This window comes from Lissotriton helveticus, chromosome 7 (assembly GCF_964261635.1).
Source record: "Lissotriton helveticus chromosome 7, aLisHel1.1, whole genome shotgun sequence".
Lineage (NCBI taxonomy): Eukaryota > Metazoa > Chordata > Amphibia > Caudata > Salamandridae > Lissotriton > Lissotriton helveticus.
The window spans coordinates 1090168407-1090181546 of NC_136068.1; the positions used below are offsets into that span (position 1 = coordinate 1090168407).

Genomic DNA, 13140 nt, shown 5'->3' on the forward strand with positions numbered 1-13140 from the left:
AACAGTTTTCTAATAAACTGCTATTACACTTTGATGATGTTAAGCTTCTTGTTCCACATATATGTCGGTCTATTAGCTGCTTGTCTGCAATATGGACTAGATATGGTTCCATTATGCTTTGTTCAATTTTTACAAAAAAATCTTTCATTACAGAAAATATTATTACTGGACCATTGTAGATCTAATGTATTGATACAGCTTTTGGAATTATAAATGTGTCTCCTTTTCAGACAAGAATAAGGTATCTAAGATTGTAATTTAATATCACTGTCAAGTCTGGATTTCGATTCCAGGATTAAAATCATGTGCATTCTTAAAATGAGGATGAAGATCATAGAATGCAGTGTCCCTTTGGATTGTCATATTTGAAATATTTTGTTAATTTGGTGTAGAGATAAAGAACCAAGTCTTAGAACCTTTTGTTATTCTCATATGTGAATTGCAAAACTTCAGGTTAAGACTCAGGTGTCCTTTTCACATATAGATGAAGAATCCGGGAAAAGGGTATCACTTCATTGATATGGAGGGCTGCAGGATTTAAAATGTGTGTGGCTTTAATGTGTAGGTAAAGATTCTATGATTATAATCCTATGTTCCTTTGATGTGCATATACATTTTTGGGATTAGAATATGGCATCCATATTATGTACAAATACATATTTCAGATTCACAATCCTGTGTCCAGGTTTTTCAGCATTAGAGTCTCATCATAATTTGAGGTTTACAGAGTCCAGAATTTGCACAGTGTAAATGAAGTAAAAGTTTAAAAACATGTTGAGAAAAAAAATACACTGCCGCAAGCAAGGGGGTATGGGAATGGGAGGACGGGGTTTGGGTGGTGGCGATGGGAGGGGGGAGGATTTGGAAGATTTGGAGTTGAAAATCATTCTAAAGATTGACTTGTTGTCTCCACAACATCCCTCTCAACCTTCAAACATTACTCTTTAGTTGCACGGTGCATCTTATTTTCTGCCTTGATCTCTTGGATTTCTTAAGTAACCCAGTCGCCAGAGCCACTGAAGCAATCATATTTATTCTTGTACCAGTGGCAGATTTCCCCAACAATACCAAAAGGTACATTCACAATATCCTTGAAAAAAGATGGTCGCGGGTTGAGAAACCTTTGAAGTTGGCAAGTTACCATTTAGCTTATGTAAGATCCACACCATTACACAAATGGTGGCTGGTTAGTTCCGATTAGCAGTGTCGCCGTTGAGAAAAATGTCAGCCATGCAAATGAAATTCTGCATACGGGCCTCTGTAGAACCCAAGGTGTAACTCCCTCTCCTGTAGGTAGGTGAAATCGGTCTTTCAGATTCCCTGATTCCAAACAAGAGCTTGTAACAGAGGATAAGCAGCATTCCTTGTGTGAAACTATTGGGTAAGGTAAGGAAACTTACTCTGATGAATACTGCTGGGGATGAGTCTGGGTCTTTGCTCCTCAGTATATAGGGCGTTTGTACCTTTACATGCATTTTACTGGGGGCAGATGTGGATGAAACTTACAGTTGCAGGCATTTTTCTCCATGGATACTCAATTGGCAAAAGCAGGCCAGTTTTGAGGTTTCTGTCCCATCTTACCTTTCTGTTAAGTCTCCAGCTTCCCTGCTGGCTCCAGAGTGGCTGTCACTGCCGGACACTGAAGTCTGGCCAGATTCATAATTCTCCTGAGAGGACTGCTGGGAGCTGTGACCGCTGTCACTTTCCTCCCATCCTCCGCCAGCGAGCCCAGGTTGGCGACTTGCTGTGAAAAGATAGTGAAGCCACCATTAATATTCGCTGAAGAATCCACGTACCTTTAAAAAAAATTCTCTTGGAGAGCTAAAAAGAGTTTGTACCTCTGCTTCGCGTCGGGATTGTGGGGAGGGCATGGTCCGTCGTGCCGCTCATGCCAGGTGGAGGAGCCGTCACTGGCTGGTAGGCATCATCATCTGGTCTGCCAGTCCTTGAGAGGTCTGGGCACGAAAGCACAGCATTGGATACTACTCCAGCTACCTTCTGTATGGTGTTCATGATCAATTCCCCTGAAGAAATGGAAAACAGGAGGAGCCAGGAAGCCAAGGCACCAAGCAATTATTCCAGCTATTTGCTCAAAATATACCACAGCAGAGACAAAAAAAACAATGTAGCTAATTTCAAGAAGGCACAAACTCTACTAAACTCTGTGTATGTTTGCAAGGTTCATCTTTTCATCTCCTACCAGACTTCTTTGAAATCCCCATTTAATTCTAACAAAAAACCTCCTAAATTTCATTATGATCCATGCTACAAGACACACATTTTGGAATAACTTTCCCAGAGTATCAAGCAAGGACGCTCTGATATTTTGCTGCTGGGTATTTTCTAAGAGGCCTTCAATATTGCACAATTTAGTAATCCACAGTGATCTGATTATCAGATAATAATTGTCCAACCATAATGAAGTATTAAAGCAAACCAGGAAGAAAATAGGTGTTGTTGTAAAAACAAAATATGGATAACCTGACGAATAACACTTGAGTCTTCCAGAAAATGTATGTTTAATTTGAATCCCAGGATATATCTCCAGGAATCCTTCAAATGTCTGGACTTGGCCTCAATGTGAGAAACCGATCATAATCACAATTCCTGACAGTGGCAACAAGCATTGGAAATGCAATAGGTCTCGGATTTATTTGAGTTAGAGCTAATGGCATTATAAATGGAAATGTCTTTTATCCATGTGTTATGGAGTGTATGCATGTGGTGTGTAATGGAATTATGTGGTTTGTATTGGAATTGTTCACCCTGCACTCACTACCCTGCACTCTGCACACACCACTCTGCACTCACCACTCTGCACTCACCTCTCTGCACTCACAGTCTGCATACTTACTCTGCACTCACTAGTCTGCATACTCACTCACTACTCGGCACTCACTACTCGGCACTCTCGACTCGGCACTCTCGACTCGGCACACTCACTCCGCACACTGACTTTGCACTCACTACTCTGCACTCACAGAGACGAAGGCCACCTGTCCCCTCCGCAGCCATGAGAGATTATGCTCAGTCCTGAGCTGACACTGGTAGCTTAGTTCAAAGACTTCACCCAAAGAAGCTACTACGCTGCTTACACTCTGCTGCTCACACTACAGTTACACTCACATTAACTGCCGACAGCGGTTACTCTATCAGTGTCTTGCTCACACTCACCTACCACTGCCGTAGTGCACGTGCTTGCTTCATGTCTTGTTAGCAGCTCTTCAAGGTAGTGTAGCAAAGATACCGTGGGCCCTGCGGCAAGCATGACAATGGGCCCTTTTACTGCTTTTAGTGCAATAAATGACAGTAATTATTAGGGCACCGGTACCACTGCACCTGCTGCAGCCGTGGCAGCTGATCCCGTTCCCCAGTGTGATGCTGCAGTGCTGGCGTGCCTGCGCGAGCGTGCAGCTCGAGGCCTGGCTGACGTCAGGCACTTCAGTATTAAGCTAAGAAAAGACGCATCCTCTCAGGTGGGCTCGGAATGGATCTGACCAAGAGATCGCCAGAAATTCGTATATTGAGGATTCGCTCTCCACTCAAGAGGCGCACACTGCCAGGCACACACTGCACGCACTCTTCGCTGCACACGCTGCTCTCTCGATTCACTGCTCCTAATGACCTCAAGCTGCTTTCACTTTCAGTGCTCGCATCAGGAGCACACTGAGCTCAGACTGAATCCTTCAAGCGTTCCCAAGTCCCTTGTTCATACTGCGCTCATACTGCTCACAAAGGGTCGGATTTACAAGCCTCTTGCGCCACTTTTGCGTCACTTTTAACATGGGAAAAGTGACGCAAAAGTGGCGCAAGGGGCTTGTAAATCTGCCCCAAAGTATTCACTGCACCGTTCACTGCCATTGACACTCTCCTGTTCACACGACACTGTTTCCACTGCATATTCACTGCTTTTTTGACGCTGCACCCAGCATCTCGGTACTCGGTGCCGCTCGGATGCACCTGCCGGCCTTACACTGCATAGCCCAGACTCTGTACGTATTGTCTTTCTGCACAGCATCGGCTTGAGTCCTGCGGCTGCAGCAGGTCACTCCCCTCCACTGCACTGTGCAGCCATGATCGCTCTGCCCTCTGCTCCACCGTGCAGTACAGCCCTGGTCTCTGGGGATGGCCCATTGTGGAGGAAGGCTTTGATTTTCACAAGTTAATTTTGGTCCAGCTCATTTGGGTGGAGGTGGATTAGTGTCCGGCCTCTGTCGCAGTGCCACAGACGATATTATTAATGCCCTTTGATGTACATCAAAGGAACCTTTCCATTCCATCCAGTTTCTGCCTTGGATGTTAGTTCTACCATCATTCCAACTGAAGCCTTTGGTTCACCCAATGACCTGTGTCCTCCAAAGCTGATTTGACAGATAGCTCGTTTGATGCTTCCTGGTTCGGTCTTCCTGTTTCATCAGTGCTCATTCTGGGCTGGGTGCGGATCCCTGGAAAGCAGCTGTAGTGTTAAATTGGCCTCCCTGTATCCTAAGGGTCCAACTAGATATCAACCGTTTTCTCTCTTACCAGTTTGGCTAATATTATTGGGAAACTGGCATTTCAACGCTTCACTGTTTTGTGGGAGAAGACACGTTGTTTTGCCAATTTCAGGCAGGCTTCAGGTGCAGGTGCACTACAGAATCAGTGGCTACCTCACTTTGTTCCACCTCTCCACAACCTGTGACATCATTGAGCAAGCTACTCTATTGTTGGCCTGCCAACGGTAGACAGAACCTGCAAAATATGTGACTGTGATATAAATATTGAGAACCACGTATGAGTTTTCAGTTCCTGACAAATCACTATATTAAGTTTTTTTTTGCTCTTTAATGAAGCAATACAGAAAGATATTTAGTTGAGAGTGATTCTATTTTTAATAATTTTCGCCTGTTGATATCATTTTATGTTGCCAATATGCTATATATATTTTTTTTTTTATAAACCGAAAATAAGCAGTATTTAATTAGTAACATAGTGATGTCTTCTCGGGTATTGTGCAAATTAAGCTAAAATTGTGCTAAGAGCATTGTTCAAACTGCCAACACATGCACCTCAGGGCAGTGTGAATACCTGGAAAGGAAACCAGCATGCGCACACAAACAGCTAAAATATAAAGCAAGAGAGGCGAACGCGCAGTGCTGGTCGTGCGAGGAATGGTGTTTACTCTGTGGGGCTAACGTGAGCACACGCGCCCACCATCTGCCTTGCTCGTCCAGCATCTGTCTTCAATTACCGCCAGCCATGACAGCTGGTAATTGAAGATTTATGACCTTCTCCTGCTTGTGTCCGCACAGAATATGCAGGAAGTGGAGAAACTGTACAGACTATGGCCTATTGCGTGCTGACTTCTTAAAAGACAGGCATGCAAGGCCCAATCGCCATGCAGATGGCAAAAAACGAACACGAAAAATCACGAGCATTCAGGAATGTTTGGGTTGCTTCTCGGACACCCTGATTATAGGACTCTTGGCTCCGCCCACACTGCTTCGCAGTGTGTGACGTAGGCCCGAGCCCTAAAAAGGAGTGTTTGCTCCATTTCATAAAGTCTTGATCTAAATGTGTTAGTGCATGGAAAGCAATAAGTATTTATTACCCTACCTATTTGCACATCCCACTCTCGTACTTTATTCAACACACATTTATGAGTTGAGGTTTTTATTAAATCCTCTGTGTAAATTCGGAGATTCTCGGGATGGTTACAGAGCCTTATCAGGGTGTCACAGTTGCAGTGAAAATCTAGTTCCTAAAATTTGTATATGTTGTGAAGCTTCACAAAAATCATGATAACTGCTAAAGCTGGAGTAGTGGATATGGGCTTTCTTCAATGTTATGAAATTTTACCTAAGTGGGAAAACATGTGAGGGTAGTAATATTAATGGAAGGGGCTAAAAACGGGGAAACGGCCACTACAACGCGGCCGTTTCAACGAATACCTTAACCACGCATGCATTACAACGCATGCGTGGTTACTACGAAAGCCTTTACCACGCATACCTTTACTACGAGGTACGTAGTAAAGGTTAAAAAAAAACAGGGGGGGCCTGCGGGGGTCTCCCCTCCAATAAAAAAACTCACCAGAAGAAACGTCGAGAAGTGCAGGAAAACGGCGATCGTTTAAGAGGAAACGGTAAGGAACTCCCGCTTCCTCTTAACGACGTCCAACGTCACCACAGAAGAAATCGAGGAAAAGGTTATGCGTAAAAAAAACATTCCGTTGTAACGCATGCGTGGTAAACGTATGCGTTGCAACGGAATGCGTTGTAAGAACATACAACCCTAAAAACCTGTTGCCATGAGATTTTGTAACTTCAGGTTCTATAATTCTTCTTAAGAAGTGACAGACTGCTTTTTTTAAATGTAGTGATATGGACTGAGCATGTGTGAACATTCCTTTCATACTTTAAGGTGCCATCTATCTTGCTGCACTTTTTAGTGTGAGAATTTGGAAAAACTACAATAAATTTGTATGACTATATCTGTAAAATATATAATACCAAAAATAATTCACTGAAGTGAGCATGCTCAGTTTAATAGAAGCTTGCAGTGAAGTTTAATTTCCACCTTTAAAGCTACAAATAATGTGACTCTGGTTGAGCGCATTCCACAAAGAGTGTTTACCTAAAAATAAAAAATTCTAAAAAAGTTGGAAATTATCTGAGCCACATTCCCTCACCCGTTCCTAGAAACATAAAGACCACCATATTTTAATATACTCCTGATGAGCAAGCAATATCATCAATGGACAGGCGTGGCATACGTTTGTATAAGTAGTAATTATTTACCACATCTTTGTAAGAAGTTGCTCTCAAGCTCTTTAAAAAATGAGTGCACAAGTTGGATGATGCATTTGTTTTCTGAGAAATTATGTACTAATGTTTAGTATCCAAGATGCAGTTCAAGTAAGCTGCAATTGTGACGATCATTGTTAGTGCAATTAGATCTCAGATACATCCAACACAGGGCTGATATACCACATAGTTGTCTGCAATCAACACTAACCAGCAAGATAAACAGCCCACAATAGACAAAACATCAAATATACAGGCGAAACAGCACAAATGTGCCATGTTGCCTATAATAGTTCAACAGATAACAGAACATAATAAAGTCTTCATACAACTAGTGCAACAGATCAGTTTGGGCAAAACACTGATTACGCAGCACCAGATGACACACCATCAAACAATACAGTCCACCATCATGCATCTAAACAAACATCATATGCCAATACACCAAAATGTCATACTTCAACAGTACTAACATCATACTTTCACACAACCAACATCATATAGTATTACATCCACTATCCTACAACCACATGACCAGAGGCCAAAACATACACCTTAATATGCCCAAAGCATTAAACTTCCAATTAACCCCCATCATACACAAACACACCCACCATCATATCTCAACATAATAAATGCTATTTGCCCAGACATCCGACATCATAAACTAACATACCTACCATCATACACCAACACAGAACAGCAAAACAACTACCCAAAAAATAAAATTACCTCAAAAACTGAAGTTGATTAATACACTTATGGTGCTATACAACAAAACGTTTAGCCCTTTAAAGAACACATAAATACATTGGTCCTGCTATCTGTAAAATCAGTAATGAGTTACTCTTCGGAAATGGGTTTAAAATTGTTGAATTGTTGGTCCACCTAGTATCCTTCTGATTAATAGACTAAGTTGGGGGGCAGGAGAATTACCACTTAGGTTACGTATAGTCTGATGATCTGGAATAAAAAGAAAATAAGTTACTTATCTGTAACTGTAGTTCTCCAGTATTGGTATCTTTCATAGATTCACATGCATGAATCATTCCTCGTCGTCGAAGTGGGAGTCCCACTGTACTATATCAAAGCAATAAGATTAGTAAGCATAGGCTACAATGGCACTAAGCCATACATTTATTAGCCTATGTCCTTTTTTAAAAAGGACCAAACTTGGTCTATAACCAACCAGGCAACAGCACCATCTAGAACACTCCCCACAGAGGCTAGATCCCTCAAATTTTGGAGCACAAGTGGGAATAAAAATAATCCCAAAGCGTAAATGGGGAGCCTCTAGGGGAGATGGGGAGGATCACATGTGAATCTATGAAAGATGGCAATACTGGAGAACTACAGTTTCAAGTAAGTAACTTATTTTCTTCTCCAGTATTGGATCTTTCATAGTCACATTCTTGAATCAGAATGGTTAGCAGTAATATTACCAAAGATTAGCATACAATAATAATGCAAATATAATTTATAGTCATAACAACCACAATAAGAAAAATAAACATAATAGTAGCGGATGGTGGGATAAAGAAAAGGAGGATCACCTTAGTGTAACAGATGGCGCAAACCAGCTTGTCTCACTGCTGCATCAGCTTTGTTTGTAACATCAAGGCAGTAATGCCAGGTACAAGTATGCCTGGTGGACCATGTGGCAGCTCTGCAGATTTGCTGAATTGTTACACCAGCAAATAGAGGCATGGACGTAGAAACAGCTCTTGTCGAATGAGCTTTGACTCAGTAGTTAACCTCATCGACACTCATGACATGAGCAACGGTTCTCGTGTGCTCATGACGAGCTGAGCTTTCATGACCGTTGGAACGCTCGCACGCTGGGCTAATTCCCCTGCTGTGCGAGCGTTCTACAGGGACGGGTGTGGTCATGAAGAGCTGAGCTTGTCATGAGCACACGAGCACCATGACTCGTCATGAGCACGGGGGCGCTGTGCGCGCCCCCCTCGCCCCAGCACAGCAAGGGGTTAAGGGTCGTCCGGCTGCGTTATGGCAGAATTGAATGACTGTTGCAATCTATCTTGCAATAAAATATTTAGAGACTGGAATGCTCAAATTGCCAAAGGCGATAACTGACCAGATTTACAGAACTGTCTTTTTCTGTGTAAATAAAGCTTAATACAACTTTTAACATCTAAGGTGTGCAGTTATCTTTCAGCAACAGTTTGTTGGTTTAGAAAAAACATGTCTTTAGAACAATAGGTTAGTTAAGATGGAAATCCAATGGTACTTTTGGAATTAATTTAGGGTTATTCCTTAACATTATCTTGTCTTTTTTTAATTGCATGAATGGTTGTTTTATAGGGAAGGCTTGTAATTCACTAACTCTTCTAGCTGATGTTAATGCCAATAGTAAAGCTGTCTTCCAAGAAAGATATTTCAAATCTGCCTTGTGAATTGGCTCAAAGGGGGTTTTCATTAACTGACTTAATCCCAAATTGAGATGCCAAGAAGGAAGAGGTTCCTTCATAGGTGGAAAAACTCTAAAGAGTCCCTTACTGTGTAATTATTTTCGTGGACCAGAGAGAGGATGAGTTCTCTGATCTCCTAAAGCAAGAAATCACTGCTAAGTGTATCTGATCAAACTCAATTTTGGAAAAGGGGGTGGTGATGGACAGAGTTTCTGAATGATGCAGAATACTCTTACCAAGTCAAGAGATCATGGTTTTAATCCATCACCTGTTTTTTAGCTCATTGCACCATCCCAGCTCAGAACCTGGCTATATGCAAATTTGTCTGTTCCTGTCCCAGTGCATGATGGGAACAGGGCAAACCAAACTACCAAGCCAATTCTTATACTGGGAAGGAGACAAGCTTCCGGGGACCGGTTTCTGGCATCACAGCCTTCGTCGGCCCGGCTTGCTTGAATCCTGATGGTGCAATGAGCAAGGGACTCACGTCTGAGTATACCCTCCCACACATAGTGTGGATAAAATCGATTTTGGAAAAGGGGGTGGTGATGGACAGAGTTTCTGAATGATGCAGAATACTCTTACCAAGTCAAGAGATCATGGTTTTAATCCATCACCTGTTTTTTAGCTCATTGCACCATCCCAGCTCAGAACCTGGCTATATGCAAATTTGTCTGTTCCTGTCCCAGTGCATGATGGGAACAGGGCAAACCAAACTACCAAGCCAATTCTTATACTGGGAAGGAGACAAGCTTCCGGGGACCGGTTTCTGGCATCACAGCCTTCGTCGGCCCGGCTTGCTTGAATCCTGATGGTGCAATGAGCAAGGGACTCACGTCTGAGTATACCCTCCCACACATAGTGTGGATAAAATCGATTTTGGAAAAGGGGGTGGTGATGGACAGAGTTTCTGAATGATGCAGAATACTCTTACCAAGTCAAGAGATCATGGTTTTAATCCATCACCTGTTTTTTAGCTCATTGCACCATCCCAGCTCAGAACCTGGCTATATGCAAATTTGTCTGTTCCTGTCCCAGTGCATGATGGGAACAGGGCAAACCAAACTACCAAGCCAATTCTTATACTGGGAAGGAGACAAGCTTCCGGGGACCGGTTTCTGGCATCACAGCCTTCGTCGGCCCGGCTTGCTTGAATCCTGATGGTGCAATGAGCAAGGGACTCACGTCTGAGTATACCCTCCCACACATAGTGTGGATAAAATCGATTTTGGAAAAGGGGGTGGTGATGGACAGAGTTTCTGAATGATGCAGAATACTCTTACCAAGTCAAGAGATCATGGTTTTAATCCATCACCTGTTTTTTAGCTCATTGCACCATCCCAGCTCAGAACCTGGCTATATGCAAATTTGTCTGTTCCTGTCCCAGTGCATGATGGGAACAGGGCAAACCAAACTACCAAGCCAATTCTTATACTGGGAAGGAGACAAGCTTCCGGGGACCGGTTTCTGGCATCACAGCCTTCGTCGGCCCGGCTTGCTTGAATCCTGATGGTGCAATGAGCAAGGGACTCACGTCTGAGTATACCCTCCCACACATAGTGTGGATAAAATCGATTTTGGAAAAGGGGGTGGTGATGGACAGAGTTTCTGAATGATGCAGAATACTCTTACCAAGTCAAGAGATCATGGTTTTAATCCATCACCTGTTTTTTAGCTCATTGCACCATCCCAGCTCAGAACCTGGCTATATGCAAATTTGTCTGTTCCTGTCCCAGTGCATGATGGGAACAGGGCAAACCAAACTACCAAGCCAATTCTTATACTGGGAAGGAGACAAGCTTCCGGGGACCGGTTTCTGGCATCACAGCCTTCGTCGGCCCGGCTTGCTTGAATCCTGATGGTGCAATGAGCAAGGGACTCACGTCTGAGTATACCCTCCCACACATAGTGTGGATAAAATCGATTTTGGAAAAGGGGGTGGTGATGGACAGAGTTTCTGAATGATGCAGAATACTCTTACCAAGTCAAGAGATCATGGTTTTAATCCATCACCTGTTTTTTAGCTCATTGCACCATCCCAGCTCAGAACCTGGCTATATGCAAATTTGTCTGTTCCTGTCCCAGTGCATGATGGGAACAGGGCAAACCAAACTACCAAGCCAATTCTTATACTGGGAAGGAGACAAGCTTCCGGGGACCGGTTTCTGGCATCACAGCCTTCGTCGGCCCGGCTTGCTTGAATCCTGATGGTGCAATGAGCAAGGGACTCACGTCTGAGTATACCCTCCCACACATAGTGTGGATAAAATCGATTTTGGAAAAGGGGGTGGTGATGGACAGAGTTTCTGAATGATGCAGAATACTCTTACCAAGTCAAGAGATCATGGTTTTAATCCATCACCTGTTTTTTAGCTCATTGCACCATCCCAGCTCAGAACCTGGCTATATGCAAATTTGTCTGTTCCTGTCCCAGTGCATGATGGGAACAGGGCAAACCAAACTACCAAGCCAATTCTTATACTGGGAAGGAGACAAGCTTCCGGGGACCGGTTTCTGGCATCACAGCCTTCGTCGGCCCGGCTTGCTTGAATCCTGATGGTGCAATGAGCAAGGGACTCACGTCTGAGTATACCCTCCCACACATAGTGTGGATAAAATCGATTTTGGAAAAGGGGGTGGTGATGGACAGAGTTTCTGAATGATGCAGAATACTCTTACCAAGTCAAGAGATCATGGTTTTAATCCATCACCTGTTTTTAGCTCATTGCACCATCCCAGCTCAGAACCTGGCTATATGCAAATTTGTCTGTTCCTGTCCCAGTGCATGATGGGAACAGGGCAAACCAAACTACCAAGCCAATTCTTATACTGGGAAGGAGACAAGCTTCCGGGGACCGGTTTCTGGCATCACAGCCTTCGTCGGCCCGGCTTGCTTGAATCCTGATGGTGCAATGAGCAAGGGACTCACGTCTGAGTATACCCTCCCACACATAGTGTGGATAAAATCGATTTTGGAAAAGGGGGTGGTGATGGACAGAGTTTCTGAATGATGCAGAATACTCTTACCAAGTCAAGAGATCATGGTTTTAATCCATCACCTGTTTTTTAGCTCATTGCACCATCCCAGCTCAGAACCTGGCTATATGCAAATTTGTCTGTTCCTGTCCCAGTGCATGATGGGAACAGGGCAAACCAAACTACCAAGCCAATTCTTATACTGGGAAGGAGACAAGCTTCCGGGGACCGGTTTCTGGCATCACAGCCTTCGTCGGCCCGGCTTGCTTGAATCCTGATGGTGCAATGAGCAAGGGACTCACGTCTGAGTATACCCTCCCACACATAGTGTGGATAAAATCGATTTTGGAAAAGGGGGTGGTGATGGACAGAGTTTCTGAATGATGCAGAATACTCTTACCAAGTCAAGAGATCATGGTTTTAATCCATCACCTGTTTTTTAGCTCATTGCACCATCCCAGCTCAGAACCTGGCTATATGCAAATTTGTCTGTTCCTGTCCCAGTGCATGATGGGAACAGGGCAAACCAAACTACCAAGCCAATTCTTATACTGGGAAGGAGACAAGCTTCCGGGGACCGGTTTCTGGCATCACAGCCTTCGTCGGCCCGGCTTGCTTGAATCCTGATGGTGCAATGAGCAAGGGACTCACGTCTGAGTATACCCTCCCACACATAGTGTGGATAAAATCGATTTTGGAAAAGGGGGTGGTGATGGACAGAGTTTCTGAATGATGCAGAATACTCTTACCAAGTCAAGAGATCATGGTTTTAATCCATCACCTGTTTTTTAGCTCATTGCACCATCCCAGCTCAGAACCTGGCTATATGCAAATTTGTCTGTTCCTGTCCCAGTGCATGATGGGAACAGGGCAAACCAAACTACCAAGCCAATTCTTATACTGGGAAGGAGACAAGCTTCCGGGGACCGGTTTCTGGCATCACAGCCTTC

At 43.7% G+C, this 13140-nt stretch overlaps 1 protein-coding gene across 2 annotated transcripts in view; it reads right to left on the reverse strand.

The window, feature by feature from the left end:
• TEPSIN (TEPSIN adaptor related protein complex 4 accessory protein) overlaps nt 1-13140 on the reverse strand; it is a 241174-nt gene that overhangs the window by 59561 nt on the left and 168473 nt on the right. For both annotated transcript variants that reach the window (XM_078654181.1, XM_078654180.1), the window contains 2 exons: nt 1839-2024; nt 1582-1744 (listed from right to left, as the gene is read on the reverse strand). In XM_078654181.1, coding sequence (XP_078510307.1) covers nt 1582-1744; nt 1839-2024 — 349 coding nt within the window. The remainder of the gene's footprint in view (nt 1-1581; nt 1745-1838; nt 2025-13140) is intronic.